Here is a 22,600-nt window from a genome sequence, read left to right on the forward strand (position 1 = left end):
GAATGCAGTTGGCATTGTGACATATTGCAGGTTGTTTTATTGTGATTGGAAATTAAATCACGATTGTTCAAACAAGGATATTAAAGAGTTCACTTGCACGTGACAGAATTATTCGATCTTATCGTAGAAAGAATAACCCAAATATCTCCTATCACGTTCTTGTTAATGGTGAAAATTAACTTGCAGTAATTAACTTCGCAACTCATTTAAAAAGTAGATTATGTTTTTATATCTATAATATAAAAATGAATCGCAAAATGTGTTGGTAAGCGCATAACTCGAGAACGGCTGAACCGATGTCGTTAATTCTTTTTTTATAGTATTCCTTGAAGTACGAGGATGGTTCTTATGGAGAGAAAACGTAAACATGTACCACGGGCGAAGCCGGGGCGGACCGCTAATTTGGTATAAAAATAGGTTTCACACAACATACATTTTTACATAGGTACATCTCCCCTCACAATGTTATCTTGTTTTCATGACAAAATTTGGTCTGTCTTCAAGGAGACTATTCATCGCTGTTCAAAAACATCGAATTACAGACAGTCAGATCCTTCACATTTATAATATTAGTATTAAAATAAATAAAAATTTCATCAAAAATGGCATACGAATATCATGACCAGACATCGCGCTTACAATTTCATTCAATAAACAGTTAATAAATAGATAACTAGAAATAATTGTAAATCTATCCATCAGTTGCTCCTGAACCGAAGTATCGTTTACAATTGACATACCATATGAAATGATATCCAAGCCAAAGTATTGCGGTTGATAAAGTAGGCCATTGAATGAAGTGAATTTTAAAACAGTTTCAAGGCTTTTAAAACATTAGGATCGCCTTTTATGTAACAAAGTAGGCTTTTTTTTTACTCCTTTTTGGGAGATATAGTTTTTTTGTCTGTCTGGGTATTTTAATGTCGAAGTTTTTTTTATTTCCCCAAAAGATTATGCCGTTTCTGGTAGAATTATTTTCAATTATCCTCTATCCACATAGGATTATGTTGAATGTTGATGTTAAGACGAGATTCTGTGCTGATTCCTATAAATAAGGTATGGTAATGCTGATAATATTTTTTCTTATTTAAAGTAGACTGACTTGCTTATAAGAAACATTATAATATTATAACAAATCCAATTTTTGAATATTTTTATGGTAACCATAGAGTTAACTCAACGATCCTTATAGGTTACAAAGAAAGTTTTACACTTAAATGTACGTCTACAATCAAATTTCTATCGATAAAATGAGATAGTGAAATAAATAACACTAGTATAATCGAAAGAAAATAAAATATAAGGTACATAGTAGAGTTTTTAAGAAAAATCTAATTAAAGACTTATTTAACTAATTTTTAACTTTCCATGTTCAGAGATTCATAAAAAATCTTCTGACTAAGAAGTCAGAACTAGAATTGCAAATATGTAGTTATCACCACAGTTAATGCACATTACTTTTTCTCATAAGACATAAGCAATTGACGACAAAAGACATCATTAGTACATTACACTATAGAAAATAACTGCGCGTGATTGCGTATAATTTTCATCCACGATTAAATTTTCCAACACATCGATTTCCAATATTATGACATAGTTACAATCCTTTGTTAGGAAGAATGTAAGGCCTAAGAAGGTTGACGGGTTTCGTTCAAATGCTAATGTCATATTCGATTAAGTTACCTTCATAAAATACTTGCTCCATATTTTGTACTAGTTGCGCCCCGCGGTTTCACCCACGTGGCTACGCTCTTGTTGATCTTAGTGTAATGATCTATAGCTTATAGCCTTCATCAGTAAATGGGCTATCTAACATCGAAAGAATTTTTCAAATCGGACCAGTAGTTCCTGAGATAAACGCGTTCAAATAAACAAACTCTTCAGCTTTATAATATTAGTATACATTTATTGATACTGGATTTACTCTTCTCTTAAGAATATTTTTTTAAACTAAGGATGAAATTATTTTGTATTCCATATTGTTATATATCATTGATATGTTTCAAATAGTTTCAAATAATCTCACTTCAAATACTGTAGGATAAAAATAATGTGATATAAAAAGACAATGACCTTGATAAAATATATCGTCATTAAAGTATATACAGTCGTTCTTGATAATCCCTTTTAATGAAATAAATGCATAAAAAGTATTTGCATATATCCGCGAAATTAACATTTTAATTTTACGTTTTAATAAATAATTAAATTAACCAGTGCAACGCCAGCTCTTCCTATTTTAAGATTCTCTGTTTTTTCTCTGTCTGTCCATATTTTAATTATTATTTATTTCCCGATTGATTCTTCTAACTATCGTCAAGAAATATAAACTCAAACTTATTTTTTTTAATAACGTAAATCTTGCAAGTGTTTAGGAATAGTTTCTAAACTAGGTACCATGGTCTCAGAAAACCGTTTCTTATGAGAAAAATCAAGAAACTTGATACTAAATCTTTTTAAAGAATCTTTTTCCATTCATAATCATTAAAAATTAAATTGAGATAGCCTGAGTACAGAAAACAAGAATAGCGTATACAAAATATTTTAATTTGCTTTCGCGGTACAATATCAAATACTAGCTTTTCGCCCGCGTCTTCGCCCGCGTTTTCAAAGGAAAACCCGCACAGTTCCCGTTCCCGTGGGATTTTCGGGATAAAACCTATCCTATTTGTTAATCCAAGTTACCCTCTATATGTGTGCTAAATTTCATTATAATCGGTTCAGTAGTTCATGCGTGAAAACCATATATACAAAACTTTACTCTTTATAATATTAGTATAGAAAAAGATTAACCTTGACTCTGTAGGTCATTAAACAGGAAACGCGAAATAATCTAGTTACTGAAACATTTTTTAAACGAAGTTGATTAATTAAAATCAATATCTATACGTATATGCAACCGGTCACGGAAGTGCATGTAACTGCCCTTGAATAAGAACTTTCATGTCGACCACAGAATATATAATATAACAAAAAATATGCTTGGCTCGATTTGTGTGGCTCGCCTTTTATGTCAGGTCGATTATGGTAATGGTTTTAATTTACTATTTTACGAGCTATCTTATTTATTATGTTCAAATTTATTTAATGTGGAATAGTTATAATTTTTTTAGTATCATTCGCATGGTGTTAAAACTGTCAATGTCAAATTTGGGCGGGAAATTATCATGGTACGATAGTATTTGAAAAAAAAAATGTATTGAGGTCAATGCTCACACTAATTCCATTATCTATTGATAAAATTAACTGATTCTAAGTGTTAATTTAGAGTTGCTGGCAATAAAATGACTTTTAACACATTTTAATCATATTTAACATGTAAATGTAATATAGAAAAGGCAAGTAATGCGTAATAATGTGAAATATGTAGTCTCAAGGCGGCGCTAGAGTGTAATTCGTTGCACGTGACCAATGAATAAGGAATCACATGGAAGTGACATACCTACAAAAAAAGTGTGGCCGGCGCCATATTGCTTGTAACAAAACATGGCGGTGTTTAGTGCCGAGAATATATCGATAAACATTATTATGTTTATCGATATAAAAATAATATTAATATATTTTTTTTGAAGTTATACTTCTTTTGGCGCGTAACTTGTAACGCGTGTACATAAACACACACTCTTTTTTATTTATTTTAACTTTATTGTACAAAACATAGAAGTAAAATTACAAATGGAAAAAATGACAATGCCAATTAATAAAATTAAGTATGACGATGGCTGCTCGTGACGGTAACACCTATACAGGGTTACTTGTAAAACACCAGCAACCTCGCCAGACAAGATAGCTAACCCTGTATAATTTGATAAATCCAGTTCAATTTTGACTTCGATATAAGGATTACGGTAGACTTACAATTTGGTAATTTCAGTTTTGAGGAATGTAATATAATGAAACAACATAATATATACTAATATAGGTATATAATAGTATTTTATTACGATGAACAACACAATATACAGTAATTGTATTTATTTATTTATAAATAATAGACAAAAAAAACAATAATATATAATAATAGAGAAAATTATAGAGCTAAACTATTTTGTGTAGCCTGGAATGCACTCAGATACACTCTGTTCATTTTTGAGTTCGGGATTTGAGGCTCAACTGGTACCTGGAAATGAAATGTCACAGTTTACATTAACTAGCATTGTTCACTTTACATTTAAACTAAAATGCAATACATTTTAATTAAAAGGGCAATGCTGATGGTTTGAAATTAATATCAACATTAGGGCTTACAATAGCGGAACTTGAATTTATATTTTTGGTTTTATGGCATTGAAATGCTTTATAAATATAAATTTATAAAGAATAGAAAAATAACTTAAAACACCCCATGTATTTAAAGTAAATTGCACTTTCCCTCAGTCAATAACATTTCAACAACCAAATATCACCCAAGTTTGTACTCAAAAAATCATATAAAACCATCTCAGTTTGTTCACAGGCCTCCTTCAAAATAGGAGAAACGTTAGATTATAAATGACAGCCCTAAATCTAAATAAAAAGACCAAAAGTAAATTGGAAGACATCACGTGTCTACAGATAAAAACCTCACCCTGTGTGAATGCAGCGGCAGACATACTGGTGTAGCATCATCGTGCAGACTAATCACATCCATTGTTCTATTGAAAGCACTTTCTGGGAAATGTACTATGATATATCCTTTACATTTGGCTTGATATTTTCAGTTTCAATTGCTTCTAACCATTCTCCTTTTCTATTTTCACTTCTTGGTAACCTTCAAAAAATGAATTTTTAGGTTATTATAATTTTAGTCCTGACCTGACTTATTTATAAATACATTTTTAAAGTACCTACTATAAAAGCGATTAATCTTACTTAAGTTAAAATTCATATTAGGTAAATTTAAGTGTTTTATTTTTCCTTCTGCTGCTCTTGGCAAAATTAATTTGTTATTTTGGAAGTGTATTCACCAAAGCAACTATTCTTAAGATTAATGACACAGCCTTGGGAGACGCACGTCTTCATCGAACATTTTGCTGATGTCGATATTATAAGTCATCACTAGCACCCAAATTCATTATTTTACTAGAACGAAAATATACAAAATAAAGCTATATTTGGTAACAATTTTACACTGAACATAGTCTGTGAATACTCCTCAATTCAATATACATGAAAATAAGTAAATCAGCAAAGTAATAACTAATATTTCAGTCAAAACGTATACATACCGGTGCAAAGACAAACTTTTCTAGTTTTCATTCTTTCCGGAGCCACATCCCACAATACTGCGCTTTGGTATTATGCCACTATTTGTCCTTGACCACTCTATATGTTTTAGACACAAATGTTTGTCACAATCACAAAAATATTCAATATTTTTCAATGTTTACTACGGAGCAATGACAGAGCATGTACATCATAATAACGAGAACATAAAATGGCGCCCGGCCACAGTAGGTATTTGAGCTAACTTCAAATGTCAAACGGTATAGAATTAGCACTGACTGACGTATAGTCATATATTTTCACTTAGCAGAATATTCATTAGTTAGAAAGAGACAGTATTCGTTTTATTATTTCGGTATCGAAATGCATGATATTTGTATAATCAGTTGTTTGTATAGAACATTATGCCCTGTCCATAGGATTCCTTAGTCATTGCACGTGACTCAGAGGTTTTAGTACAAATATTGTATAATAATTCCTGACAATTATTATGTTGTATTCGTAACCTTTCCGTTTACAAGCGTACATTCATTTTAAAATTAGTAATTTTATCGTCAAATATCAATAATATAAGACTCTAAAATTATTGTGAAATATTAAACCTACTACTACTACTAATTATTTATTATAACAATTTTAGAAATAATAGTCTGAAAGTATTTTCCGTCGAAAGAGTTGGGGTTCGATTCCACAAGAGAAAAAGTAGTTTCGAGTAATAGAGCACAACTTTCTACCTAAGTATACCTATATTATTATTGTATTTTTTTAGTCTATTACAATCATTGCATTTATTATCCACCCGTATTTGAACCTAAGACCTGTAATATACTTACCAGTTACCGCTAAACCAAGAAACACAAGACATAATCGAAAATCTTAGAATCTATATGAAACATGTTGACGTCATCAAAATAACCTAGATTATAGCATAGTTTAACTAGTTTAATATATACATGTGCTGTGAAGGCTTTCCGTTCAAGATCATGTGTGTACTGAATAAAGCAGGAAATGACATTTTAGGCATATTACCTGTGGACACCCAAATTAACATAGAGTACGTGGACACAGAACCTTTATGTGTAGGTTGACATTTATTTTTGTAATATAATATGTTCTTATCTCTTCAAATAGAGATGCAATTACATGGAAATAGTAATATAAAGTACAATAATACATACATACGTACTTTATATAAAAAATATAAAGTACATGGATAGACATTATAACATCTTTACATAAAATAACAGCTTATTATTAATTTCAAGTTGGAATATCATTAAAATAAACGATTCCTTTGCAATACAAATTGTTGTAAAGGAAATGTAATTTTTATTGCCATTGGTAGCTTTCCGCTTTCACTTTCGTTATTAAACGTAACCGTTCTTTAGTCATAAACATAAATTATTTACATAAACTATAACTTTTTTCCTTTAACTTCTATAAAAGTTTGACTATAGTAAATCATTGATGAAAATTACACTATAGATTTAAAATTCGTTGAATGCCTCTATATATTAGAATTACATTGTTTTTAAGACATAACGTCAGTTAATAAATAATATAAAATGCTCTATATCCAGCTACTCTGTACGCAATAATGCAGGGCGCGGCTGTCGAGACGTAGTGAGTACTTGGAGGTCTACCAGTTACAATTAAATGACCTTCGGGTGAACGCGGGATTTTCTATGTAAACTTTTGTGATAATGTATCGATGATTACACTTTTTAGGAATTTAACTTAAAGTAAAGTCCCATGTCCCCTAGTGGGGTAAGGAGCAGATGCATTATGCATCTGTTTCACTGATCGATTTTTTTAAGGACAAGTAGATGATCAGCCTTCTGTGTCCTACCAGACCGAGACCTTTTTTTTCCTTCGTCTCCCCCGGGAATCGAACCCAGGACCCCTCGGTGTAACGCTCACGCGTCAACCACTGTACCAAGAAAACTTGGTAAAGGATAATAATTCTGATATATAAATAAGATAGGCGCACATTTCGTCAATCATTCCTTCCGGACTGATGACTATGTAAGTAGTTATTTCCTCGGAAGAAAATTATCAGGAAATCTAGCACTGTAGGATATTAAAATATGAGATGGGATTATAAATGTTTCTTTTTATTTCTAATGCAACTTACGAGTTAGTTTTTGAAATTATAAGAGCTGACAAGTATATTCTTACATACTGTTATTTACTACCACCAACAATCGTTTCTCTTCCCCACAATAATCTTACAATATGGAGCCGGAATTTAAAAGTTCAATCGATTGTAGAGCCGGAGATAATTCAGGCGTTTAAATGTAATAAGCTTTGTTTTGCAATGTATCACTACATAGTACATATAAAACAAAGTCACTTTCTCTGTCCCTATATCCCTTTGTATGCTTAAATCTTTCACTACGCAACGGGATTTTTTTAATATACCTATAGGTAGAGTGATTCAAGTAACTATATTATAATTTATTAGGCTTAAGTCAAAGCGGCAGGCGAGCATTCTACCACCAACCCGCACTTGGCCAGCGTGGTGGATTATGGCCTGTACCCTCATAGGAGGCCCGTGTCCCAGCAGTGGGAACGTATATGGGCTGATGATGAAGTCAAAGCGGGCGAAGCCGCGGGCGGTAAGCTAGTATAATAATATACTTTATCTTTCACTAATAATACTAAAGTAAAATATCTATGTTAAGAATATGGCAATTTTATTAGTAGGAACCTTTGACTCGAAATAAAAACCTTATCTTCGTAATTTACTAGGAATTATTTATAAGTAATCTGTAATCTAAAAAGCTTTATTATAAATAACTATTACAAGTACTAATTACATCTTAAATTGATAGTAATTACTTTAAGGTCTAATTTAATACTTTTACAATCAAGAGTGAACAATAATTACCTACTGCGACTTGTAGCCATTTGTCTTTTGCAACGTGTTATTACAATAATTATGTAACTGTAATTTTGTTTATTCTTTTTTCAATATATTTTCAATATAATTTTCAGTATATCTAAAAATATAAATTTCATTGTTCAATTTAAAATATAGCTAATAATTTTTGGATTTTTTTTTGATTATTTAAATATATAAAGTTAGGTTCACAAGAAAAAAGTGAGCTTTTGTGGGTTCTTTTTGCAAGAATTCCTAGGTTAAGTATTAAGTAATAAGCACTTAACCTACTATCTAATGGCGCCAAATATCCGTTTTAACGAAATATATAAAATGTAAAATATTGTTTTATATTTTATGTTGTAATAATTATTAATGCTTTGTAAATCAGGACATAAAATTATTATCTACTTCATGTTGCCAAAAGACTACGTGGTGTACTTAACTATAATTCTAAACAATTGTACTTGACATCTTTGACTCCTTTAATATATATAGACCGGGAGATACTTTCACAAAAATTGGGTCATTTGTAACAGGATGGCGGTTCTACAGGGGTCTTATTACGCAATGACAATAAGAAAGAAAGTATCTCCCGGCCAAATAGGCGGTAGTATTTTTAGAACGATTGTAATTATCATTTTGTATCAAAATATTGTAGAATAAGGGCAATGATAGACTTCTTGATATTTTATGCGCGCCTTATCTTTCTTTATAGATTAAATATAACTGTAATATAGAAATGATTTGGTTAAATAAATAACCACTTACTCAGTTAGCTTCTCCTTGTTACAGCGATTAGCAAATGAGTTATAGTAGAGATGCCAGAATATTTTATTTGATACCCGGTTGAATTTTATGAGCAATTTTACAGGGCAGGGAAAATTGAATATTAAATCGTATATTAAAGTCGACTACACAACATATTTGTCCTATACAACACAATCAGTTTAATACTATACAAACTTAGTATAATAAAATTCATTTTTTTTTATATTTGAAGATTTTTAGACGTCAGTTAAACGAAAACGAATTGCAAATAATTTAAACGCAAAATTTTGTCACGCTCTGCTTTCTGACTATACTATGATTAATATCATTAATAGCTTACGAGATTAAAGACGTAATACAGTGTGAAGTGAATACAAAAGAGCTTTGATTAAAATCTAATAAGCAGATTGTTTTGAAACAACTAAACTTTCAAAAAGCTCTTGCACTATATTCGTCCATTTAAGCACGCGACAGTGGAAAAACTTTCTTCATTCATTCAAAGCACAAACAACTTTTTGACATTTTTTGTACTCTAGATTTTGTAAATAAGACTACTAGTGATCATCATGTGATTTATACTTCCGAAAAAATATTTGCTCTATGTAGAGCATTTTCCAGAATGATAAATATTTACACGTAAAAGAGGCTTAATCCATACTAATATTATAAATGCGAAAGTAACTCTGTCTGTCTGTCTGTTACTCAATCACGCCTTAACTACTGAACCATTTTTTTTATAGTGGGGAAATCTTCCAAAGATACCCACTGCCCCCGGGGAAGGAGCCGTGGGTTATGTCGGATTCCTACCGACTAAAACCCCACTGTGTTCCGTCGAGCCGCTTTAATGATGGGGCCGCGGGTATTGGTTGGAATTCTTCCGCGACTAACTACTGAACCAATTTGCATGAAATTTGGTATAGAGATATTTTGATACCCGAGAAAGGACATAGGCTACTTTTTACCCCGGGACATAGAATAGGTTTTATCCCGGAAATCCCAAGGGAACGGGAACTATGCGGGTTTTTCTTTGACTGCGCGGGTGAAGCCGCGGGCGGAAAGCTAATAGTTAATACATTATGTACGATACTAGACATCTATTTAATATGTACTCCTCCAATTAAGTTATAATTCTAATGTCTATCTCAATAATATAGGATCAAATTTATTAAATATCGATGCAGAAGTCCAGTCGTGAAAACTTAACAATCTGAATCATTTCCTTATTTTTAACGTTAGTACCTATGAATAGCATTGTTACTTTCGGGAATAAACCACTTTCACTGCAGGAAATAAAACCAATAATAATATTATGCAATTCTTTATTGTCATTGGAAATCCTGACACGTATGATGGCAACGCAGTCTGCATGTTTATATACATATATAACGATATATTACGTATTGTATTAAATTTCATAATCTATTGGAAAGTCTAGATATTTCCAGATGTATTTAAATATGTAAAAAACATGAATTCTTTTTAGCTATTGGCTGGAAGTAAAAAGTACAATATCTATTCTGAATACATACAATTTCGGGTGGTAATAGTGTCAACTACGTATAATATAAATTGTATATGTTAAGATATAATACACATACATATACGATAAGTATATACATACATAAAACTACTTAAAAGAATAGATATAATTAAGAATATGTAAATGTATTGCAGAATGTTTGATATAGATGAGAATATGTAAAAATATAATAAATAAATAATATAATAAACATACATAAAATAAGAATATACGTAAATGTAAGTAAGTATATTGAAAGAATATGGTCATAATTTGCATATAAAACGTATAAAAATTCATATAATTTCACTAATATTTCAGTTACTAAACAATATGCATTCCTATCTATTTGTACGGTATTACAAGTATAACACAGAATAACAAATAATAATTTAAATAAAACTTACTGTACCGATAATTTTGCAGCTTATTATTGACTAGTACTAATTATACTATACACGTATTATAATATTACTTTGGCTGCATTCGCTTTATTACGAAAATCGCTTACTAATAATGTTTTATAGTTTTCTTTGTTTGTTTTTATTATTCAATGCAGTTCATTTCATAGTTTTAAATTCAATCTCTATTACTCTCATAGTTATAAATTTCATTCAATTTATAACTATGAGAGTATCGTTTCATGTCATTTTAGACAACATTAATTGGTAGAAGATATAATAATAAAACGAATGTAACCAAAGATTACTACCACAATAACTTTACACTTTGGATACATACTAAGCTTTTAAAACGCATCTTTACGTTAATGCGTAAGGCCATTGAACTTATCCAGTGAAGTTAATAGAGTAAGAGCCAGTGTTGGGGTCGAAGTTTTGTGCGGGGTGACCAGAGAAGGGGTTGAAGTTTTGGCTCTGGTAGTTTTGGTATGGTTGTGGGGTATATGCCTGGTAGGAGAACTGCGGTTGTTGATGGTATACCTGGCTTTGAGGGAACTGCTGGGGCGCTTGGCTCTGCTGAGCGAAGCGGTTGGAAGGCTGGGGAGATTGGAACTGGAAGCTCGATTGAGGCTGGTAAGTTTGTGATTGGTAGGTTTGGGGTTCTTGGTACCTCTGCGGCTGTTGGTAGGCCTGTGATTGATAGGTTTGAGCAGGTTGGTAGGTCTGTTGTTGGTAAGTTTGAGCAGGTTGGTAGGTCTGTTGTTGGTAAGTTTGAGCAGGTTGGTAGGTCTGTTGTTGGTAGGTTTTAGGTTGTTGGAACGTCTGTGGCTGCGTTTGGTATTCTGGTTGAACGGCCTTCTGGAACTGCCTGAACGCGGGTCTGCCTGTCGCGCGTCCGTTGTATTTAGGGTCTTCGTAGATTTTAGGGTCCTCTCTGTATTGACCGTCATCTTCTTGGCCGTCGGTGAGCGCGTTGTGGGAGGATGGGTCGTTTAGCGTCGGTGGTGGTACCATGATTCCGGTTCCTGGAATATTAGAGTGTAAGATTAAGGTGAGGCAAAATTTTAGCTACGTATTAGTATTTACGTAATTATATTTTGGGAATTTTCGCTGTCATTTCCTATTTTGAAATAACATTATGGGCGATTGTTAAGGCAAATTTAATATGTTTTACAGTATTTTTTGCATGTTTAAAAGAAATCCATACAAGCAACACATATGAATAGGTTAAATAATAAATAAAATAAATAATTAAATAATTAGTACTTATGCAATCTATGTCGAAAAATAACTTGGTTTTGCATTTTTTTATTATAACTCCATAATTCTGATTAATTAAACTTGCCGCCCAGATATTAATTACTTAGTCAATGTGATAATTCTCGAGTTGGTAAGTACTTTAGATTATAATATTTGGGGCACGCATATTTTAACGGAATGTAAATTATGTTTAGAATTTGCTGCAATACTTTGTACGTAAGTTGGAAAAGTAGATAAAATTATTACGTCTTATGTAGAGTGTGGTGTAAAATATTTCAAATTTTAACTAGTTACTTTTGGTAACAAGAAAATACCATACTTTCACAAGGTACATCTAATATATAAAAATCAATGCCACTTTTCGTTGTAATTCCATAACTCGAGAACGGCTGAACCGATTTCGATAATTCTTTTTTTATTATATTCCTTGAAGTACGAGGATGGTTCTTATGTAGAGAAAACGTTAATATGTACCACGGGCGAAGCCGGGGCGGACCGCTAGTTTAGTATATATACGTATTATATTAATAAGTAAGTAGCTATATTTATAGTATACTGGTTATAGACAGACTACAACACACACGCTTTCTGGGTATGGAGTATAGAGTAGTTGAGATCTTTAGACGTTCAAATAAAATATGGCCGTTGAAGATACTTCTTAATTATACTAATAGTGATAATATGCCTTTTTAGTGTTAAAACTTAATAATCTGTAGATTAGCAACTCGTACAATAATTTTATCTATACCACAGAATACATAATAGTAGCTAAACGCTACTGAACGGACACTCTCCGCCTCCCGCCAAAATTAAACACTTACCTCACCCCGCACGATCAGACATGTTATGGTACCCATTTCCCCGCAAGGACGATACCAACGACGTCTTTAGACGAAACGCAACGAAGATTGACAACATTAATCAAATTGACTTAAAGCAATTTTATTATTTTGGATTTGTGATTATCGTTTTTCGTAGAAAATGGTTAGATATTGTGCTGTTTACGGAAGTATTTCATCAGAAAAACGCGAATTTTTTTTTACGCTAGTCACAAATGTGCCAACCATAAAGAGTTTACACACACATTTGCAGTCTCTACAGTGTGACTGTCAAAACTATAATTTTGTATGGAGTGTCCGGGGTGTGTCTATACTATAATCATTATTAAAAAGCTGAAGAGTATGATTGCTTGTTTGTTTGAACGCGCTAACCTCAGGTCCGATTTGAAAAACGGTGGATTTTCGGTGTTAGATAGCCGATTTACCGAGGAAGGCGATAGGCTATATTATATATATCATCACGCTAAGACCAATAGAAGCGAAGCACTTCGGGTAAAACCCGGAGCTCTGTTAATACTTAATAATCTGTAGGTTAGCAACAGGTACAATAATTTAATCATCTACATAATTATGTAAATATATTTACCTTCAGGCTCAAATCCTCTCTGACTGCTAGCACCATAGGACACCTCTCTCAGCTTCCCATTTTCGTCCACATAACCGTATTTCCCTGCTACATCCCCGTTGGGGTATTTCGTTTCGATTTTAAAAGAACCGTCTGCTGCTTCATACCCGAAGCTGTAGGAGCCGTCGTCGTTTTGTTTGTTTATCTGCTTGAGTATCGGGACTGGGGTCGTGGTCGGCCCTTGTTGGGAAGCGGCGCAGGCACACGCTGCTGCGAAGAGTAGTGCCTGTAATGTTTGGTGGATAATTAGTGCCAAATATAGATTTTGATTGAGGATGGCTTTTACTTCAAGCTATAGCCTGATGAATGTAGAGACTGTATGTAATACGGAAAGTATTTTTTTGCTGGTGGTGGTTTTTACAATTTTGTAAGCAGGTCAAACTATAATTTTAGTGTACAATAATAATGCTTCCGGAAAAATGACTGAAGGTGGCGGAAATTATTTCTAAGTATGATAGTCCGTGTGATAGTCGGTCAGACACGGAAGATGACTTACTTACAGTAACTATATACAAATTGATATGTTGTGTATTGATATTAGTTTTTTTAATACTTGAGAACTGCATACAAGGAAGTATCTATAAAATACCTAACAAACAAACGCCTCCAATAACAAGTAATATAAATAGAAAAAAACTTATATTAATATGTTCTGATTTAGGGTAATTGCGCCTGTTCGCGTCCACTTAGTGCAGTTGGAAAGTTTGAAGGAGAAAATAAAAATGTTCCAGAACAAATTTCAACGCAAAATTTATGTAACGTGTTCATTACATAGTCTATTTTAAGATTTACTTTCGATTGTGTTGGAAATATCATGTGGTTTTTATTTATCTAGACAAATAGCAGAATTAGGCGTTTTACCCAGTTCGCGTCCAAAAATTCCAGTTTGCGTCCACCCGTGGACCAGTTCGCGTCCACCAGCTTAGAAAAGGAATTAAGAGTGTATTGGGTGATATTTTATCAGATAAATGCAAATAAAAAATAGATTTTAATGAATTATTTATTTACGAATATAGCTATTTAATAAAAACCGGCCAAATGCGAGTGGGACTTGCACATCGAGGCTTCCATATTAACCTGTTTTTTTCGTATGTTTTAACTGTAAATGATTATTTTTTCAATGTTTCCCTTATTTGTGCTATAAGACGTAGCTTCGTACCAAACTTCAAGTGTCTGTATTCACGTAAAGTTCCCTGTAGGTTTTGATTCCCTTGCGAATGACGAAATTTGCGAAAATTTGCAGCATAAACGGCTGTATCTTTTGCTTTTAAGTTTGATTTTTTCACTGCTTCAAGGGACCGTAGATTTGAGTATTCAATATAAATTTCAGCTTTATACCTCCACGCGTTACTGAGAAAAAGGGTCTTGACAGAAAGAAAGACCGGCAGACGGACATACTGACGGACGGATATCAAATTGATGATCAAGTCTCATTCACAGAATACCCCTTTTAAAATGAAAAAATAACATCAAAATTTGCTAATTTGAATGAAAATTTAAATTATCAACTTGTGGTCTTAGTCAAAAATTTACAATCTATTTTAAATTACATATTTAAACAAACAATTCATTGCTACGTAATGAAAAACAATGTGGACGCAATATGTTCTATTGTTATGCACTATAGGTATAGTTTGCGCCCACCGTGGACGCAAAATGGAAGTTGTACAAATTCGGTGTAGTAATTCTCGTCCACCTTATTTTAGCTACTAATTGTAAAAGAAATAAGCTGATTTATAATCCATACTATTCCATGTTTTGTTAGCAAAGTAAAGAAACAGTTACATATTCAAAAATTCACATTTTACAATAAGATACTAACCGTCAAACGCGACGCTGCGCACAATTTTTTTTTTCAAAATCCCGCGCGTTTTAGCTTTCTCGTTTAATAGCCAAAATTAAATATTTTTTTTAATAGGATAGGCGGTCCGCAGGCATATTTTGAATATGTGTGCATGTCTCTTATACATTGAGGTATTATCGGAAATTTTTCTTATTACAATTTTACTTAAAGTATACTTATTTTCGTGAATTTTCTAAAATATGTCCGCAAAATGGACGCGAATAGGCAGGTGGACGCGAACAGGCGCAATGACCCTAAATCACATTAACATAGCAACGGAACTGTAGGTGAATGTTCCGACCTTGACTGACTGCGGAAAGATTAATGTCGAGATAGTTTTATTTTGTACGTAATTACGGAAATCGCTGAGTAATATAAGTTATTGCTTATGAATCAAGTTTTTTTTAATCTAGTTTTATGGATTTTGTTTTGGCCTTGACGAATTTGTCAATAATCATGACGTATTGTATTTAGTGTGATTCAATGAATTCTTGGGAGATTTGAATAATTAGTTAAAAAATATAAGAAACTTGTGAAGTAAACTGGCGAATGTGCTGTACTTTCCTTATTGTAATAACTTGTACAAACCACATTTGAGCAAATAAAGATATTTATTTATTTATTTATTTAAATTAGTACTTATTAAAACGTAATACAGGGCCAGAATATTCCATATCCATGAAATCATCGATTTTTATTTCATTATTTCATCAAAAAAAAAAGATTTGTTATACTTAGAAATAGAGGAATATAGTTAATTACAATTCATATTTTTTATATTTTATGAACTTTTTATAACGTGACATACAAAAATTTGTTTCGTAATTATCATGTTGTACTGAATGAAATAAAGATTGAATCTTTGTTGTTGTCCCGTGAATTAAATGATACATCATTATGCAATATTATCTAAATGAAGAAACATATACGATTCTTGTAACAATTTAGATAAGGAACTTGCGTTATAACGTCCTGTTGTTAATGGAGAAGTATCATTTACACGTCCTGTGAATTTATAATGTCAAATGACATAAATCTGTACTAATATTATAAAGCTGAAGAGTTTGTTTGTTTGAACGCGATATTCTTGGGAACTACTGGTCCGATTTGAAAAATTATTTCGCTGTTAGATAGCCCATTTATCGAGGAAGGTTATAAGGACAACAGGAGTGGAGCCACGGGGGTGAAACCGCGCGGAGCAGCTAGTTTAAAATAAAATCATTTGATTTGTTTATTAACTATAAGTCGCGTCAAGTAAAAAGAACGCTGACGGTTAAGCTGCGCATTGGCGATTTATCGGTCTATTTGGTGTTATGAGGTGGTATAAGAATAACACATAGGTAGTTGAGAAGCCACGATTCGCGAGCCTAGTTCAAAAATAAAATAATCAGCACATAGCTTACGTGCAAAACTCGATCCATGCGCAAACACACCCCATCTCTTTCATCCAGCGTTCTATTTACGTGACGCGTACTGTACCTACAGACCTACTTAACTCACTTTAGAGCTGTAGTATAATTAATTAACAATATCTACATTAATTATAGAGCAGATTCAAGACTGATCTTTGCCAAGTTAAAAGTTACTTGTATATTTCCTGAAGGTGTCTGATACATATACTCAAGGCGATAATCACAATTTAGTTTACAAATTAAATACGTACAATGTCATTCTATCGCTTCTAAATTTAGCATGGTCTTAGATTTGAAAATATTTTTTTAACGTTTATCGTAACGAAAAATATATTTATTTCAATATATTCATACCACATTCGTACAGTTGTATGAATATATTATTTACAATTAATTTCACCCTTCCTCTACGTTTTGCTGTCTTGTAAGTTTTTGAAGAGAAACTTCTTTATCGGGGCTGGAAAAAAATTTAGTGTAACATTTTTTCGTTACGCGTGACATTTTTCCGTTACGCGCCATCTTTTCTTATCCCTACCGCGCGTAATTCGACGTATTTTTGTAAAGTTGCATATAATTAATTATTTTTTGAAAAATAAGGTCATAAAGAAGTTTCACTTCTTACGTACGTATGTACGTACGTATACACTAGCACACGCACACATTTTTTTTATATACAGGATGAAAAAAACATCTCTACCATATACAAAAAGACTACATACAGAAAATTAATGATATAACTACGAGTGTTTTGTATTTTATAGCTTCGATTTCTTTTAAAACAAGCGCATTTTCTTCCTATACAATCCTTCTAAGGTTAACATCATTTTTTCCCTAACACAAACAAATGTTTACATTTTTTCCAACCAAAGACGTAATGTCAACAAGTAATGTAACTCTATTTACGTCGGTACAAAGAGTGAACATGGCGGCCTTGTTAGAACTCAATCACTTGCACAGACCTCTTTGGTTCTTGAATAATTAGCTTTGGAATGTGGGATGTAAAAAGTATGCCTTGAGCTGTTGTCAATGCGTAATTGAATCTTTTTATTTACTACGCTTTTAATAGCTATTGTCATTGTATTTTGGTATAATTAAAGTGTTTTTATTGAAGTTTGTAAATAGCGTCACTGAAGAAAAACGGTTGACATTTTGTAGCGTATTTTTTGGTGTTTGTGTTGGTGTTTCATTGCCACTTGTAATTATATTGATTCAGTTCACTTAAAAATATTGTCCTACTAATATTATAAATGCGAAAGTTTGTATGTTTGTTTATTTATTACTCCTTCTCGCAAAAAATGCTGTGTACAAAAACACGCAAAAAAAACAATTTTCATGAAATTCGGCACACACATAGAAGGTAACTTGGACAGACACATAAGATAGTTTATTCCCGTTCTCACAGGAATGGAAACGAAACAAATACAGCTTTTACTTTGGCTACGCGAGTGAAGCTGTGAAATGCTAATGCATAATTACATATTGTAAGATATATTTTGTTTCTTTGGTACTCTATCCTAGTCCCAGTGCTATCTTGTATTATACGCCCATTATTGTACTTGTATATACATTATTATGAAAATTATTATTATATTGAATAAATTATTAGTCCTTTATGTGTGGGCAGAGCCTTTAATAATGTCAAATTCATATTTTAATTGAAAATTCCAAGGGACATTACAACACATATGGTAATGACCATAATAGTCGGTTACCTTATGTATGTTTTAGAACATTTTTCATTGTAAATCATAGTACTAAACATTTATAAAAAAATCTCAATACTAATAAGGAATATCTATCGTAAGTGATTTTGGTACAAAATTAGTTTAATTCCGGTAAAATATTAAAAGTCATATAACCGAATAAACATAAGTTTATTATCACAACATAAGTTTATTTAAGCGTAGTTAATGCAAAGCAGATCACTTGTATAAATAAGTTGCTTATATTTAATACTAGGTTTCCGCCCGCGGCCTCGCCCGCGCAGTCAAAGAAAAACCCGCATAGTTCCCGTTCCCGTGGGATTTACGGGATTACGTCATTTTCCCGGGATAAAAAGTAGCCTTATGTCCTTTCTCGGGTATCAAAATATCTCCATACCAAATTTCATGAAAATTAATATTATATAAAATTAATATTATATAAAATTAATATTATCATGAAAATTAATAATATAATATTAGTATGGATTTATAGAGGTTAATAATCAATTCTAGAATTTCAGATCTTATATTATTTCTAGATTATTATTACTTAATATACACAAAAGCCTATAAGGGGTTAAAATATAACCTATGCTCATAAAAAATGGTAGGAGATAATAGGTTCGATTCCCAATGAATACTTATACCCAGTTACAATACCTACCTATTTAAAAGAACCTATATAGCATCAAATGTGTTACATAAATGCATCGATGTAACAAGCTAAAAACCATATTACTGATTTGCCCCAATAAATCAAACCAATAATTTAAATTCAAATCACATCAATCGATTACAATTCACAATACATAGGTAATTAGCATGCTGCCTCTATAAGTTTGGGCAACGCCTGGTGTCTGGCCTAGTTACATTTCACAATTCCTATCGTAACTTAGGAATTTCGATTTATCAAGGTCGCGATCGAATTTAGGTGTGATAGAGCCTTATTCATAGGAATGGGAAAACCTACGCAGAATAATTATATTTCTTATTTAATTTATTTCTGATAAAAATATGTAGTCACTTGAATGTCCTTTTCTACGCATATATTAAATAGATCATAGATTTTTTGCGATTATTTTTTGCAATTTTTACTCCCTAAGGTATATTATGGACCTCTAGGTAGGTATTTTAGTATGTCAGGCTAAAAACTAAGGAAGTAAGTTAGACTTGTACAAAATTTTTTTCGTTGTAATATTACGTAGGTAAGCAATTTGTTATTAACATAAACATTGTTATCGCTCGTTGAAGTCTTTTGTTAAGCGTAGAGCATATTTGTTTTAATAACTCTTTGCAAGTAACTTCGTAGCATTTGAATACAATACTAGTTAGACCTACTAAAAATACAGATGGAAACAATATCAACACATTTTATTTTTATGTTTTTGATTAATTTTTTTTTAATGAACCAAACTTCAATCGACCAGACTATTTAAAAAAAATTACGTTATTTTGTAAGCAATGTCTTCTCTAGACAAGTAAATAAGTACTATCCTCAAAAAGTAATTTACACATACTAGGTACCTACTTACATAAAATCTAATATTAAAGATAACACATTTTTTAAATCACAAAAGCGAATAAATGGACCAAAAAGTAGATTTCGATCTTAATTGTATCTATTCAACACCTTTACTTTCTGTTTAGTTACATTGTTTTTTCGTTAATTGCATAAGTTGTATTCTTTCAAAAATTACACAAATATTATAAAACAGTTTCTTGTGATATAACATACTAGCTGCTCCGCGCGGTTTCACCCCCGTGGCTTCACTCCTGTTGGTCGTAGCGTGATGATATATAGCCTATAACCTTCCTCAATAAATGAGCTATCTAAAACCGAAAGAATTTTTCAAATCGGACCAGTAGTTCCCGAGATTAGCGCGTTCAAACAATCAAACAAACTCTTCAGCTTTATAATATTAGTATAGATTTAATGCATACAAACATTAAGTGTTATAAAAAGTATACAATTTTTGTTACCATTAAAACTATGCCAATAGGCAAGAAATTCCATAAAACATAGTGTCAACATTACTTCCTAGCCTAGTTTGATCTAGCCAATAATTTAGGTCTAGTTTCACAACACGCCTACCCTACGTAACTAGCATTCCTCATCAACCACTGACTGTACGCTAGCCTGTACCCGCGGCTTCGCTTACGTACCTAGATACGATATTTTAATCCATATCATAATCTATCTGTATACAATTTTTCAGCCAAATACGTTCAACAGTTAATTTTAAGTTAGTAGGCGTGATAGAGCAATACAAAATTAACAAAAATAGAACCTTTCCTTATTCTGATGTTAGGTTTAAGTCGCGGCTTCACTCACGTGGTATGTATCAAAAAGACTATATAACGAAAATAATATATAAAGTATCAATATGACATTTGTAAAAAATTAAAGTGAAGAAAAACAGAAGCACATAACAATAGTTTCCATTTCGTAAATTAAAATGAAATTAAGTATTGTTTGTATCACTAAGTTACGCTTGTGAACTCACGATTCGCATAAAGTTATTTCGAAAACAAATAAATTGTACTTTTTTAAAGAAGTTAATAACAAAAGAAATTGTATAACTTTATGCTCGCGTATGAAGCATAGAAAATTTCTTATTTTCTGATATGTAATTCAATCAATGCTTAAAGCATTCAAAGCTGCTCAAAGTATATGAATAAGAAATAAAAAAAATATTATACTTATAACTATTCTTCAATTATAAATAATAATCTTTCGTGGTTATTAACAAATGAAACCACTACCAACTGGAACAGTAGTTGTAGTGTAGGTAGTTAAAATGCAAACTTAGAACCGAGAGGTTAGGGTTTCCATCCCCTTTTTAGACTAATTAAAGAAAGTACAGAAAGCTGATCACAAAAGATGTAACATTTATTTAAGCCTTAACTATTTCAAATCAGCGAATAATTTAATATTAAACAGACACAACAATCGACTTCCTATCAAATATTGCCATCTAATTATATCCTTCAAACAAATGGTTCACGTGAACTTTACTTGGTCTAGAAACTTAGTACAAGCTATTATTTTGTTCTAAGAATTTTATGATACCTATATTTAGATTATCTAAATTCATAACACCGCCCTAATAAGATAAAATTGATTCTAGTTTGAAACGTAAATTAAATGAAATAGAAAAATCTTGAATGTTTGTTATTGTAAACGTTATGGTTTAATATCAGTACAAAGAAACAGAGAAATAAAAATTCAAATTGTAAATTAAATGATTGTGTACATATTACGAATTGTAAAACAATCTATAAATACTATGACTTTAAAAACATGAATTGTTGTCTCATTCTAACAATATTAGATTTCTCAAAAATGTATTTAAATTACGTACTACGCATAGTGTTTAAAATAAGAAAATATATTCCAAGGTAATAGCTATTATTTAATTGTATTAATGTATTGAGATCATAGATTTGGACATCTTTTGTGCACTTGTCTAGGCCGTCTACGACATACGCTATTTTGATATTTGTTACGGTGTCTGTTGCACATGCATTATGTATTTCGAAAACTTTTGAAACACTTTTAGGATGATGTAATAAAAACGTAGAATTTACTATTTCAATTGTAATTTGTAACATGTTTGTAATATATGTGAAAAGTTTAATTTTTATGGCAAGGGTAAAAATATTTTTTTTTTCTTTGAAAATGTTGAACGATTGACGATTGATATTAATTTAATAAACACTGGCAATTTAATAAAAAGCGGCAAAATAAACGATTTTTTTTTTAATTATTTTAATCAGTATTATCGTCAACTTTACATTCAAATTATATTTATGAACATTTAGATTTTTTATAACACTGTTTATCGAAAATATTTGGTTCATTGTTACCTATATTTAATTAAAAAAATATTCAATCAATAATTTAAAAAATACCTTATTAATTAAAAAAAGGAATACAATCATTAAAAAAGTATCGCATCACAATAAAACCGTAAACACAAACAAAACACAAAACAAAAACTAACCTTCAAAAGGAACATGGCGGCAAATTTTCCGAACGCAAATGTCAAATTTCCCGCGTTTGCGTTGGCTAAGGCGTCCGTTCACACACTCGGGCGCGCTTGGGCGCAACTTGTATTTATAATGTCGTAGTTTTCGT

The 22,600-nt window shown here is 31.6% G+C and overlaps 1 protein-coding gene and 1 long non-coding RNA gene across 3 annotated transcripts; both read right to left on the reverse strand.

Annotated features, from left to right (window-relative positions):
* Positions 1 to 3,963: 3,963 nt before the first annotated feature.
* LOC123693788 lies at positions 3,964 to 5,264 on the reverse strand. Of its 2 annotated transcripts, none has more exons than XR_006751718.1 (3): positions 5,211 to 5,264; positions 4,571 to 4,753; positions 3,964 to 4,123 (listed from the first exon to the last, which is right to left on the reverse strand). It is a non-coding gene; the product is annotated as an uncharacterized LOC123693788 (long non-coding RNA). The 2 variants fall into 2 exon arrangements; XR_006751719.1 differs by lacking the exon at positions 5,211 to 5,264 and adding an exon at positions 4,855 to 4,906.
* Positions 5,265 to 10,162: 4,898 nt separating this feature from the next.
* LOC123693844 (mediator of RNA polymerase II transcription subunit 15-like) lies at positions 10,163 to 22,600 on the reverse strand. Its single transcript, XM_045639082.1, has 3 exons — positions 22,467 to 22,600; positions 13,466 to 13,730; positions 10,163 to 11,805 (listed from the first exon to the last, which is right to left on the reverse strand). The coding sequence occupies exons 1-3, from the start codon at positions 22,479 to 22,481 to the stop codon at positions 11,168 to 11,170; spliced, it is 918 nt and encodes a 305-aa protein (XP_045495038.1). The 5' UTR covers positions 22,482 to 22,600; the 3' UTR covers positions 10,163 to 11,167.

This window comes from Colias croceus, chromosome 8, assembly GCF_905220415.1.
Source record: "Colias croceus chromosome 8, ilColCroc2.1".
NCBI classification, from domain to species: domain Eukaryota; kingdom Metazoa; phylum Arthropoda; class Insecta; order Lepidoptera; family Pieridae; genus Colias; species Colias croceus.